This window comes from Pongo abelii, chromosome 5 (assembly GCF_028885655.2).
Source record: "Pongo abelii isolate AG06213 chromosome 5, NHGRI_mPonAbe1-v2.0_pri, whole genome shotgun sequence".
In the NCBI taxonomy this organism is placed as follows: domain Eukaryota; kingdom Metazoa; phylum Chordata; class Mammalia; order Primates; family Hominidae; genus Pongo; species Pongo abelii.
In genome coordinates, this window is record NC_071990.2 from 40633893 (window position 1) to 40647031 (window position 13139).

At 48.4% G+C, this 13139-nt stretch overlaps 1 protein-coding gene across 1 annotated transcript in view; it reads right to left on the minus strand.

Annotated features, from left to right (window-relative positions):
- Window positions 1-4441: 4441 nt before the first annotated feature.
- Window positions 4442-13139, minus strand: part of LRFN2 (leucine rich repeat and fibronectin type III domain containing 2) — a 196957-nt gene continuing 188259 nt past the window's right edge. The window contains exon 3 of the mRNA XM_002816856.5: window positions 4442-8544. Within this exon, the coding sequence (XP_002816902.1) occupies window positions 7575-8544 (970 nt within the window). The 3' untranslated portion in view covers window positions 4442-7574. The remainder of the gene's footprint in view (window positions 8545-13139) is intronic.

Sequence of the window (13139 nt, forward strand, 5' to 3'; positions counted from 1 at the left end):
AGCACAGAGAGCTACTCCCTGCCTTGGGTAAATCCTGAAATTCATGATGCATGATTTTGCTTGTAATAACATTAAGAAGACCTTGTATAGATATTGAACAGGGGATCCTAATGCCCATTGAGGGAGGCTGGAGTAGATGACCTCCGATAGCTTTTGCCAGCTTTGAGAGTCTATAAACTTAACATATGTAATATTATCATTAATATGCTATAATTTATATTAATTTAAATGATGCATATCATTAATAATAATGACTGTTATTACACTGCCTTTTCCGATCCAATATGTGATCTGTATAACTACATAGTACTACAGAAGCATACTTACTGAAGTCGATACTTACCATTGATATCTTACCAAAAAGGAAACTGTGGCCAAGACACAGGCTCTCAACCCAGATCCCCCAAACTAAACAGCCCCTTTCCCTCAGGAGCAACTGCACCTGCCTTGGTTTACTCAGGACCCTCTAGTTCTCTGCAACTACCCTTCTTCCAAGCCTGCTTTGTTCCCTCCACCACACCCCCTCTCAAGCTCCTGGGACAGCTAGAGATGCCCTCCTCAACCCCTGCTTGTCCAGGCACAGGATCCCAGTCTTTAATGTGCCCCCATTAGACCCAAAGCCCATCACTTTTCCATACCAGGTCTTAATTTCCTCTTCTGTAAAGTGACTCAAGATTTTGGAACTTAATATCTGGTGAATTCTTCCAAGCACAGGTGCCATCTTAGGTTGTATGGCCTTTGGCCAATCCATCTGTTCATCTTTTCTTGGATAGCAGTTTTGCCAGATCTATAAGTTATCTTGAAATTAGTGAAAACAGACCAATCTTTGATAACCAGAGATCTAAAGCATTAGCTTATGTCCTTGTCCTTCAGGGTAATGTGTAAGGCCCTCAAAGGCATGCACAGTGTCTTTCACTTTGACTTTTATCTCTCTCGATACCATGCACAGTGCTAGGCACACAGCAGGTCAGCAAGAGCATGCTGAATGAGCACAGACAGATTTCACCATCTCTCCCACTTTTTCTGTTGGTCTCAGTCTTCTGAAAGTCAAAGCGCATATGCCAGGATTCAGGCCTTTCACATGAAACCCAGACAGCTCTGCATTTTTATGTCCTCTGCAGCTCTGTAGGAAACTTCAGAGCAAATCCATGTCTTGAGTGTTTACCCAACTTTGCTCCTCAATAGCTGTGTGACCTTGGGCAAGTTATTTAACTCTTCTCTACCTGAGCTTCCCCAATGGAGATATTAATAATAATACTTATTTCATTGTGTTGTTTTGATCATAAATTGAGATAATCAATTTATCATCAATATATAGCTCTTAGACCAGCACATGGCACATAGGAAACTCTCAATAAATGTCAGGTATGATTATCAACTTACTTTTGCAGTTCAATATTCACCTGAAAAATGCCAACCTAATGTTGGCATGTCAGGTGTGATTATCACCTGAAAAATGCCAACCTAATGTTCTCCTAATGAAAGTATAAGAACTTTTCCATAATTAGTCTGGGTAGGTAAGGCAACCAGCCCATCTTTGGTAGACAGGAAGGACCAAGTCTTCCAAGAGATCTCCACAGGAATGGGTGGGAAGAGCATAACAGGAAACCCAAGATGAAAGCCTTCAGGATTAATAGCTGCAACTGAGGGCTTAAATCCCTTCTTCTTGGCAGCAGTACTCCTCAAATAGTGAGCAAGTTACCTGCCAGTTGCCAGGACATGCCAAGTCCATGACAGAGGGGACAGGTGTAGGGGCTGAGGTTTTACTTCACAACAAAGTGGAAACAATGTCAGATAGGTCAGCTAACAGAGGTCTCCATGGTTTGGAAAATGGGATATTTTGGATGTAGCCTAGGAGATTCAAGGGAAAGAAAACTCATCCTTGCAAAGTATATGAATGTTAGTGCTGCTGTGGGGTATGCCAGGGAGCACCACTGAACACATGTTACAGAGGAGGTGCAGGAGAAGAGGGGGTGTGCTCATCACCAACTAACCAGATGGACAGCCTGGACGGATGGGCTGGGGCTGTGGGAGGTTGGTCAGTGGGCTGACTGGCTGTGGACCAGATGGGTTTGGGGATCCCATGGAGATGGGTGAAATTCCAGCTCCACTCTCTCATCAGTAGGAAACCGAGCATGTGACTGTTGACATCTTGGAAAGGACTAGACCATGAGATCTTCCTTGCTCCAATCCCAGACAGACTCCAGCATGAGATGGTGGAGGAGAATTCTGGCTCCAATCACCAGGAGCATATTCAGCTGATGGCTAAAGGGACCAGAAGATCAATTATCCCAACAATAATAGGAAAATAACCAGGGAAGAGCCTGTTATCTGGGCCTACTTCCTCAGAATAGGTGAGCAAAAGAAAGATGTCACACATTATACAAAATGAGAACATGGGGAAAGATCACTGAACCTGTCAGAAGTTCCTAAATAGCTATGATAGGGGTCACAGGATAGCCTTCAAGGTAAAACCTAGCTTCTCTCTTTGGTCTGGGGAAAACATGCCAATTTCTCTCCGATAGAAGCTTTAGGGAAGGGAAACCATGAGCCTTGTAAACTGACTGACTGTGAGGTACAGAACCTTAATTGAGATGATGGAAGCTACAACCTTTGATTTAAGGGCTGAAAACACAAATAGATATTTTTAAACTGTGAAAGTGACAGTGTTCCTTTTAGATATTGGGGGAGTAACCTGGATGGGCCAGATTCTATTATGCAAAGGTAGAAACCTCAGGTATTTACCTGTGAGAAGCCTTCTTGTCGCAACAAATTCTTCTTGCTGCCAACTGCGTCACAGGGAAAGGCTGGGTTTGAGAATCTAGGTGGGATCTTTAAAACTGTGCATTCAGGTTTTGAGTGCTGTCTGCCAATAGTCTCTTCTTTTGAATAAGTATGTCTATTTTTCTGGCAGCAGTTTGCAGAAATCCCAATGGTTGCAAGAACAGAGGAAGCCCCACCCAGCTTGCTGAAGCCCTGAGACCTTCACTGCAGGTACACTGAGAACAGAAGATATAGAAGTACTCAGGCTGTACTTACGAAAAATCAATACTCACAGACTTTTAAAGAAAAGTTACTTTGCATTTGGAAAGAGGGAAACCTGAGACAGTGACTGTTGCCTAACCTGGCTGACAATTATATCCCTTAACAAAAAAGTGTTCCTGAGGTCTTTTCGAATTTCAACACTGTAATGATGAAAAAATAAAAAATTCTCTTGAGGGAAACCTGAGGGATATGTCATTATCGAGAACGTGGGGAAAGGGGTCAAACTGTTTTTCCAGAAAGCTTAATAATCAACTAGGCAAATATTGTATCAGTTATCTCACCTCTGCAAAAGATCAAAGAGCTGGAGGCTTCTGTGTATCAGGAAAGAGGATCTGGGTAGGTATCTTACCTGATAGGGACAGGGGTATTAAAATAGAAAGAGGCGAGAAGATGGGTTTTGTCTCTGGAGCAAGCTGATGTCAGCCTTTTTATCTTAGGGGGAAGAAGTTATAGGCTCCTGGGGCAGAGGAGCCCAGACAAGACTGGAGATGGAAGGCTCATGCAACAAGTGACCTCCTAGAGGTCACCAAGAGGGGAGAAGGGGTGACCGCAGGGTGGGCTGGGCAGTGCAGTCTGAATCCTGAGGAATTTTCCTGGCCAGGGGAGGGAACATGTTTCAAGGCAAGGAGGGCCAGAAAGGCTGGTGTACGGTCAGAAGGAACCACTTCACCAAGGTGCTCTTGACTGGAGTTAACACTGAGGTTTCTAGCAGATCTTAGGCTAATCAAGGGTTTCCTGATTAGGCTACAAATGTGAATCATTCAGTCAGTATAAAATACAATCTATAACAGGTTGACGGGAAGAAGAAAAGATGGGGAGGCAGTGTGATGTCATGGGAAGGACTAAGGCTTTGCAGCCAGACTTAACTGTGTGACATTGGGCAAGTTACTTAACCCCTCTGAGCTTCAGTCCCTTCATTTATAATATGGGCATAATACTATCTACCTAAAAAGGCTTTAGTGATGATTCAGTGAGAAACATATGTGAAGCAACAAGCACAGTATCTGGAAGCTGTAGGTACTCAACAAGTGTCAGTTTCCTTCCTCTTCTAAAAGCTGTGCTTTCAAGTCAATTGTATGTCTAGAGTTGCACTGTCTGGTACAGTGGCCAGTACTAGCCACATATGGCTCTCAGGTACTTTAAAGAGGGCTAGTCTGAATTGATATGTGTCATACATGTAAAATACTTTAAAGAGGGCTCGTCTGAATTGATATATGCCATACATGTAAAATACAAACCAGATTTCTAAAACTTTGTACCAAAAAATAACATAAAATAACTTACTAATAATTTGAGTGATTACATGTTACAATAATATTTTGGATATATTGAGTTAAAATATAAGATTAAAATTAATTCCACCTGTTTCTTTATATTTGATTCAACATGGCTACTGGAAAATTCAAAATTACAGTGCAGCTTACATTTTATTCTATTGGACAGCGCTGATCTAGATAGTAGAAAAGACAAGGTTGGGAAGCTGTGTTCCAGAAGCATGTTTGTTTCTATACCTTGAGTTTGGGTTTTGGTTTGTTCTCCCATGGTTTCCCAGTAAAAGACTCTTTTGAAAAAAATAACATCCAGGGCTCAACCAAAATGGGTAGAAGATACCTACATGCCCCTAGCAGTCAGGCGCTGTGGTGACCACTGTCCAGGAAAAAGTAGGTAGGGCTGGTATATCAGAGAACGGAGATGTCAGGTAGGACAGTCAGGACAGCTGGGGATGGACTGTTCTTTTCTTAGCCTGAAGCTTCACTTCAGATTTCTCTACTTTTCTTTACTCTGGGAAGATGATCCCATTTTCTATTATTTCAGAAGATTCCCCCACCTTATACATGAACTTGGCAAGAAGCAGGCTCTCACCAGGCAGTAACAAACACAGGTGCAGGAGAAAATGCCACTTCAAAGCCATCTTTAGAAAACCCCAGAGTTTCCAGAGAAATGAACAGCAGACATTCACAGACATAAGAATGTTCTTTTTTTCTCCCGCCCAAGGAGTGTGGTTAGTGGTTGTTTTTAAAACTGTACATTTTACTGTACATTTTTTTTTAGCAAAGGAGAAGATTGGCATTTATATTCTGACCACGGGGATGCTGCTTTCCAAAACTCCAAGTCAGAAACATGACAAACACAAGAGCAAGTACATATCATGTCATGATAGAACTCGGAACCGCTGATGAGAATAGACAGTGAGTTGGTTCCTTCCACTGTTCACCACCTTCCCTCTGTGTGTCTGAATCCAAAGGCAAAAAAGAAAGCTGGTATTTGAGACCACTTCAACAATGGCTATAGTTTGAAAGGATGAATGAGAAAGATGAGGAGGGAGAAAAGAGAAGAGGAAAAAACAGGAAGGGAAAAGAGAAAGGGTGGAAGAGATTTCCTTTCAAGTTACCCAATTCTGTGGGTGCTTCTGTGATCATAGAAGGGATGTGCTTCAGCCCTGGGACTGGCCTCGAAAATTATTATAACTTGAGGTCTCAGGAGGGACTGGCCTGATCTGTTAACGACCTTGTCAGGACCAGAAAGGGACTGGGAAAGGCAGAGAGTAACAGGAGAAAAAAAAAAGAAGGATGAAGAGAAGAGAGGGGAGGGAGGAGAGTGAGGAAAGAGGAAGGCCTGGGATTTGGAGGCTCTGGGACTAGAGCCAAAGGTAATTCTTCATAGACAGTTGCAAATCCCTCCTTGTGTGTTCCAGAGTGGGGTTGGGGGCCAGCAGCTCGGGTCCAGGTCTGAGGCCATTGGAAATTTTTGGTCTAGAATGGTCTTGCCTGTATGCTTTGTGGGCTGTGTGGTTGGCAAGTGGAAGAAGGAAGAACAAAAAAGAGAAAATAGAGGTCTATGGAAGGAGCTGGGAGAGGGAAGAATGAGTTGGAGAGACTGAGGGAGAGGTAGTGAGTTGCTGATGAGTAGACACGGGACAGGGATGCTGGGGAAAGTCATTCCAATCTGTCTACAGCAGGTTCTCCGTGGGCACATCTCCTCTTCCCCTTCTCTTGCCACTGTCTGGTGGGGAGGGGTTATCCCTAGACGGAAAGGAGCCTATGCACCCCTCCCATTCCACCCTGTAATTTCCAAGGATGGACCCTCCTCAAGAAACCAAGAGCAGGCATCCCCCCATCCCACCCTGAGCCACTTTCTTAAGGAACAAACATGGGACAGCCTTTGGACACAGAAATGCCCTAGGCAGAGTGAAGACAGGGTCATGGATCCCAAATACCACTGCCAGGAGGCAGGTGGCCTTGACTTCTACCCTGACCTGGTCACAAACTCACTGTGTGACCCTAGGCAATTCCTTTATGCTCTCTGGAAGGGAGAGGGAGGGTTAAAGATGGGATGATTGCAAACACCTCCCCAAGCTTCAAAAGCCTATGATTCTAAAAAGATTCAACTTTCCCCCTCCAAGGCTTCTAGAATTCTCTGTGTCCAGTAAAAAGGAGGGGGACTGCTGTAACCAGCTTGTGCTTCTGGTGTCACTAAGCAAAAAAGCCTAACATCTAGAGTCATGAATAATTAATAGGCCCATAGAACTGGAAAGGGACTGGAGACCTAGTACAATCCCAGTATTTTTGCAAATTGGGAAATTCGGGTCCCAACAGATAAAAGGGTCTTGCCCCAGTTATTCAGCTGGCTATTCATGTGACTATGGAGCCCAGACACAGAACTTCGGACTCCAAGACCACTGCTCTTTCTGCCACCCCCGCTGCTTTCCTTAAGAGAAGCCCTCCTGGCCTGCCACATGCTCAAGGGGGACTTTCCATGCCAGCTTCCCAGAAAGAGTGGCAACAAGCCCAGAGCAACTCCAGAAGTTAAGATCCCTTGTGCCCTACAGCATGAAGCCCTGCTCCCTCCCCACACATAAGAACCCAGGAAATTACCCTTCTGGTTTAAGCTTCTGTGATGGGTGCGGCATGTCATGTTTGAGAAGCAAAGGAAACTAGGTCAGGTATCGGGGGTCAGTCACTCATCCCTTCCAGTGTCAGGTGTGGGGGTGGTTGGGAGTAATGAGAGCTCTGAGCAGGGAACCCCACAGTCTTCCCCCAAACAAGTGTGGAAACATACTAATTCCCTCCTCTTGTCAATTGGCAACAATTACCCACTACCAGGGCTGCTGGGAACACGCATTCATATGTACGATTAACTCTCGATTATTCGTGTGAATGAAGAGGAGGAGTCTGGGAAATGGAAAAAAAATAAATTAAGAAATAAAAACAACACTAGACCCATAAGCAATCCAAAGCCGCTTGCTTGTAGGCTACATTTGTGATTAGAAAAGCGGAGTCTCGCCTTTCCAAACACTCAGGGCTCAGTCCGGCATTTGAGCGAGTCCACATTCCCTGAGCACACCCCGGCCGGGTGGTGGGGAGGTGATGTGGGTGTTGGGGGGTGGGGGGGGCACGAGGCCATTGACAGGGAGACAAAACTGTCCCTGGATGTAAACATTACCATGGAAACTCCACAAACACTTGCCAGCGAGATTCTTTCCCCTTCTCCCACCCTGCGCGCAGGAAAGGGAGCATGCCCACCCCCACCTAGACCGTGCTCTCCATCACCCATTCGGAGCTGCCAAAAGTCCCCCGGGCCCCCACCAGGTCACTCTCCTCAAAGGGCAAGAGCATGCCGTTGACAGAGAGGCTGCGCTTCGTCCAGATGTTCGAGACCTTCCGAGGGGGACTGTAGCCGCCCGGCACGACCCCTCCCGCCGCCGCAGCAGCAAAGTCCCCCATGTCGAAGGAGTGGCTGCGTTTGGTCTTGCCCTCCAAGGGCAAGGGGAGCAGGCTCCTGGCCCGGGCCGCAGGGGGCCCCAGCAGTGGCTCTCGGTCCGAGTGGTGGCCCCGGGCCGACGTCCCAGCCCCTCTCCCGGCTGGAGTCCTGGAGTCCAGCAGCTCCTCCTTTCTCTGACTCTTGAGGTCCAGGGAGGCGAAGGCCCCCATCAGGCGGTCAAGGCTGGGCTTGGGGCGTGCGGCGGAGGGTGGGAGCCTCCAGGGGGCCCGTCCCAGCCCCGCAGCCTCCCCACTGCCCAGGGAGCTGGAGGAAGAGGAGTCACTGGCGCGGGCCAGGCTGGCGGTGAAGTCCAGGAGCTCGTTGCGCACCACCACCTTGGGCGGGCCCTGCGGCGGGGCCCCGGCTGGTGCGCTACTTGGAGGCGGTGGCTGGGCGCCGTTGGTCTGCGAGTACACATTGCTCACGGCCGCTGCCATCTTGCTGGGGGCCTCGTGGTTGCAGACCTTGTAGCGCACCATGAGGATGACGATGAAGACCAGCAGCGTGGCCACGATGATGCCCCCGATGACCAGGATCATGGTGCCGCCCAGGATCTGGCTGTGCATGGACTGGCACTGCGGGTAGTCAGCCTTGGTGAAGAACTGGGCGCAGCCCACGATGTTGGTGGCCGTGAGTGTCGTGGCTGTGTCATCCCACATGGCCAGCACACACAAGTCGTAGCCAGTCCCTGACACCAGGTTGTTGACCACGAAGGCCTTGTTGGAGGCTGGGATCATCCTGGGGAGGGAGGTGGAGAGAAATAGTGAGGGGTGGTGGGGTGGAAGGACAGGGTGATGGGGAGTAGACAGAGGTAGAAACAGAGTGACAGAGATGGGGAGGGGGAGGGGAGGGAGGCCAAGACAGACACGGGGACACAGAGAGAATGGGGCAGAGGGAAAGAAAGGGACAGAGGAGTGAAGAGACATGGAAAGAGAGAGAAGGAGAGACAGAGGAGAGGGGAGGAAGGAGGGGCAGGGGCAGGCAGGCGACAGGAATAGGGCATAGGGAATAGAGAAGAAAGAGATGTGAGGAGGGAGACCCAGACAAGGGAACCAAGGGACAGGTTAGGGTGGAAAGGAAGGTGAGAGAGGGAGATTCAGAGATGGAGCATCAGGGAGAGGTATAGACGGAGGATGTGTCAGAGACCAAGGACGTGTCAGAGACCGAGGATGTGTCAGAGACCAGGTGAGAGAAAATCCAGATATATGGAAACAAAAACACAAAACACAATGAGTATGAAGATGAAGGGAATGAGAAAGGGGGTAGTTGAAAGCAGAGAAAAGGGGAGGCATTTAGAGGTGGAGGGAAAGAGGAGGAGGGGGAGACTCAAGCAGAGTTGAGAGGACACACAGGGACAGGCAGAGGGAGAGACAGAGAGGCAGAGAGGTTAAAGTGTGAAGAAGCAGAAATTATACAAAGGGACACCCGCTACTTCCCTCCCTCATACCTGCTACAAGTATTCCCTCCGTCTCTGGGAAGGGCGGGGTGAGAGTCAGGTCAGCCCTGACCCTGTGCCAGCCCACCCCCAGGCTTGCTCCAGCCCTCCTGTGACCTCTGAGATTCATGGGGATCCCCATCAACACTTTCTGAGCCTTCTTTCTGGACCAGGTGCCATGCTGTGTCAGAGACAAGGTCCTGCCTAGAGAGGCCAGCACCACCCTCACCTCCAAAGGGCTTTCTCATGACTCAGGAGGGAGAGCGTTTGCTGCTGCAGACTGAGGGAGAGGGAGTCTAAGCAGAAGAGGACTGGATGCAGGAGAAGGGGGCCTGCCGCTTAGGGGTGGAGGGACAGTGCAGTGTTAAGGACTGGGGGGCACTTCTGTATCCCAGAGGAAAGGGACGATTCCTTGGTTCTAGTTGTAGTAGGCCAGGCTCAGCCAAGAAACCTGAGGGAAGAGTTTCTTTAGTAGAAGACTTTAACTGCTCCTTCCACCTTAGGGGAGGGTCTGATGGGGAAGCACTCTCCCCACATTGTGGCTGGTCCTCTCCTGCCTGGACCTCCTCACCCTGAACTCTGGACCCTTGTGACCTTGTTAAGCCTGGATGCACACCCTGAACTCCAAGACCCTTGTTGAGGTATCATGCCTTCTGCTGATTCCAGAGATGATGCCTGTGTCACTTCCATAAACACTCCCAAAGAAATACCCAGGCCTGAAGGTACCACTGTGTAGCTTTCTTGGTAGTTCCTCCACTCCCATTCTCCTATTCCCTACTACTTGAGAATGAAAGGGCTCTATCAGCTCCCATCAACCCCTCAAACCTGGAGCTAGGCAACTTAATTAAGATCTCAAATATGAAATACTGAAGCCTGAAAACTTCCACCTGGGATCCATGCACAGAGGACTGGAACTGACAGGCAGATATTGACATCCCGTCAGTGGGCAACCCCGGTGGCTGCTGCCTCCCTCCTCACCTGCCCACCTGCTCTTTTGCTGGGGAAGTCACACTGGAGAAAATTGAGCCCCCAAGGCCCACCTGATATGGTTTGGCTGTGTCCCCACCCAAATCTCATCTTGAATTGTAGCTCCTACAATTCACAGGTGTTACAGGAGGGACCTGGTGGGAGGTAATTAAATCATGAGGGCGGGTCTTTCCCATGCTATTCTCATGACAGTGAACAAATCTCATGAGATCTGATGGTTTTATAAAGGGGAGTTTCCCTGCACAAGCTCTCTTCTTTTGTCTGCCACCAGGTGAGATGTGCCTTTCAACTTTTGCCATGATTGTGAGGCCTCCCCAGCCATGTGGAACTGTGAGTCCATTTAACCTTTTTCTTTCCCCCCCCACTTTTTTTTTTTTTTTGTAAATTATCCAGTCTCGTGTATGTCTTTATCAGCAGCGTGAAAATGGACTAATACACAGCCCCACCCCTAGCACAGTGTTTGGGGCAGAAGAGGCCAGAGGGGTTAGGAGAGGTGGATCCAGCAAGGACCCTGCAGCCAGCCCCACAGGTCTATCTGAAGACTTCAGAGCCAGTTTCACCTGGGCATCATGACAGTCCTGCAAAGGCAGTGATCAGTACTCCCATTTCACAGAGAAGAAATGGCTGAGACTCAGAGAGGGTAAGTGATCTGCCTGAGGTCACACAGCTGGGATTGCTAGTATGCAGCAGTTGAGACCTTTAACACTAGCTTCTGGGTCCACGGTGTGGGCTTGTTCCTCACTGTGTGACAGACATGGAAGCATTTTTCCTCATTTCAGTGAATAGTTCACCCTGGCCTGTGGCTGGTCAACCACCTTCATCCCTGGAGCAGCTTAGAGCCTGCTGTGACTCACGCTCCTCTACTGACAGGATGCCTAGCCTGCTGGGCCATCTGCTGGGCAGGGCCTAAGGAGCCCTGTGTGGCCAATGCTGCAGGGGACACTTGAGTCCTCCAGGGCCTCATTCCTTTCCCCTCAGGGCTAATGATGTAAGTTGAGAAGGCAGGAGCTAAGCACACCCAGAACAGTGACAGCAGCAAGAGCAAACACCAGCTGGTAACTGTGTGCCATGCTCTGTTTTAAGTGCCCTATGCCAACTCACTTAGGCCTACAGCAACTCCGCGACACAGCTGCCATCATAATCCAGATTTTTCAGATGGGGAAACAGAGGTGCAGAAGTGTTAAGCAAAGATAACATGGCAGAGCTGGGATTAAATCCCAGGGAGGCCACCTTCAGTCTGCTCTGAATCACGGCATTCCATCATTTTGTTGGGTCACAGTGATATAACAGCATGTCCACTTGAGAGGTGGATGGACACCCTTGTTTACTGAATACCTGTTGTGTAACATAGGTTTCCACATTCATGATTGCATTGAACACAGCCACCCGAGGACACCAAAGATATACCACGAGCCCAGAAATCTTCTCAATATTTAGCCACCTTCTCCTGGGAAGCAGACCACACTAGTACTACTATTAGTACTACTAATAGCAACAAAATAAGAAGAACAGCTAACATGAGGGCTTACTCTGTGCCAGGCACTATTGTGAGATATTTAAGGGGATTAAGACTCATTTAATACTCTCTAACACTGTTGGGAGGCTATTATTGTTATTCTCATTTCCACTTAACAGATAAGAAACTGAGGCACAGAAAGGTTAAGCTACCTGCCCAAGGAGGCCCAGCTAGTAAGTCGGCAGAGCTGGGATTCAAATCAGGCAATTTGTCTCCAAGGCCTCCGCACCTGACCCCTGGGCCATGCTGCCTCTCAGACACTGACCCATCTTCCCGCCCTGCCTGGGCAACTTTGTGTGGAACCCTGCCTGGTCTCCCCAACTTCCCTTTGCTCCCCAACTCAGAGAAAATCATAATGTGATGAAGCCACATCCTAATGTGATGAAGCTGCAGTTGGGCTGTGCTGCTGATGGAGGTGTAACATGGCAAGGCTGATTCTTGGCAGGCCACTGGAACCTGGATGAAGGGTCAGGTCTGGAACAGTTTTGCACTGTAACTGGCCCATCAGAAACAAGGCCAGCAGGAAAAGCCTGCTAGGTTGAAGAGCAGAAAGGCAGAAGGCAGCTCCTGATTCCTCTGCTCTGTGTGTGTGTGTGTGTGTGTGTGTGTGTGTGTGTCTGTGTGTGTGTTGGCGGTAGGAGGAGTTGGGGTGACTTAAGGAGAGCCACAGCCAGCTAACTCAAAACAGCCCTGGCTGGCAAGGTCAAGTTTGCCTTTTCTAATAACAATAATAACCAGTATTTGCCTAGCACTTACTTGTGCTGGCAAGTTTACACGCATTATCTCATTTAATCTCCTGACAACCCTCTGAGGAAGTTATTCCCATTTAGAGAAGGAGGAAGCTAAACAGTTTGAACTTTCCTTTGGGGGAATGATGGGGCTGAGACAGATCAGGTCCGTTGCGTCACAGAGCCCACACTTCTTAAAAGCAAGACCACTTCTGCCTCCAGGCAGCCAACAGACAAATTGCATGAGAAAGCCACGTGAAATGGGCACTCTAGTGAAAGATATAGAATTCATCTCTGACCTGTGTCCCCCTGTCCACCTCATCATCCAACCCTACAAAACCATCCACTGATCCTCCAAGCTATATCTGGGGAGCCTGGATTTCCCCCTTCACTCCTGCTCACAACCCATCACTCTGGCTGGTAGATTCTGCCTTCTGAACACCCTCTGCCTTCCAACTCCACATACAGTGTTAGCTTAGGCCTCTCCATTTCTGGTCAGGATGGACTCAGCAGCCTCCAGTCAGGCTCTCTGCCACAAACTTTGCTCCCTGAAAGTGCATTCTCAGCACCACACCATCTCTAGTGTTCCACCTAAAACACAACTCTGGCTGTGTCACCTGCCCACTGAGATGCTTCAAGTACTAACTATGGTCTACAAGAGACAGTG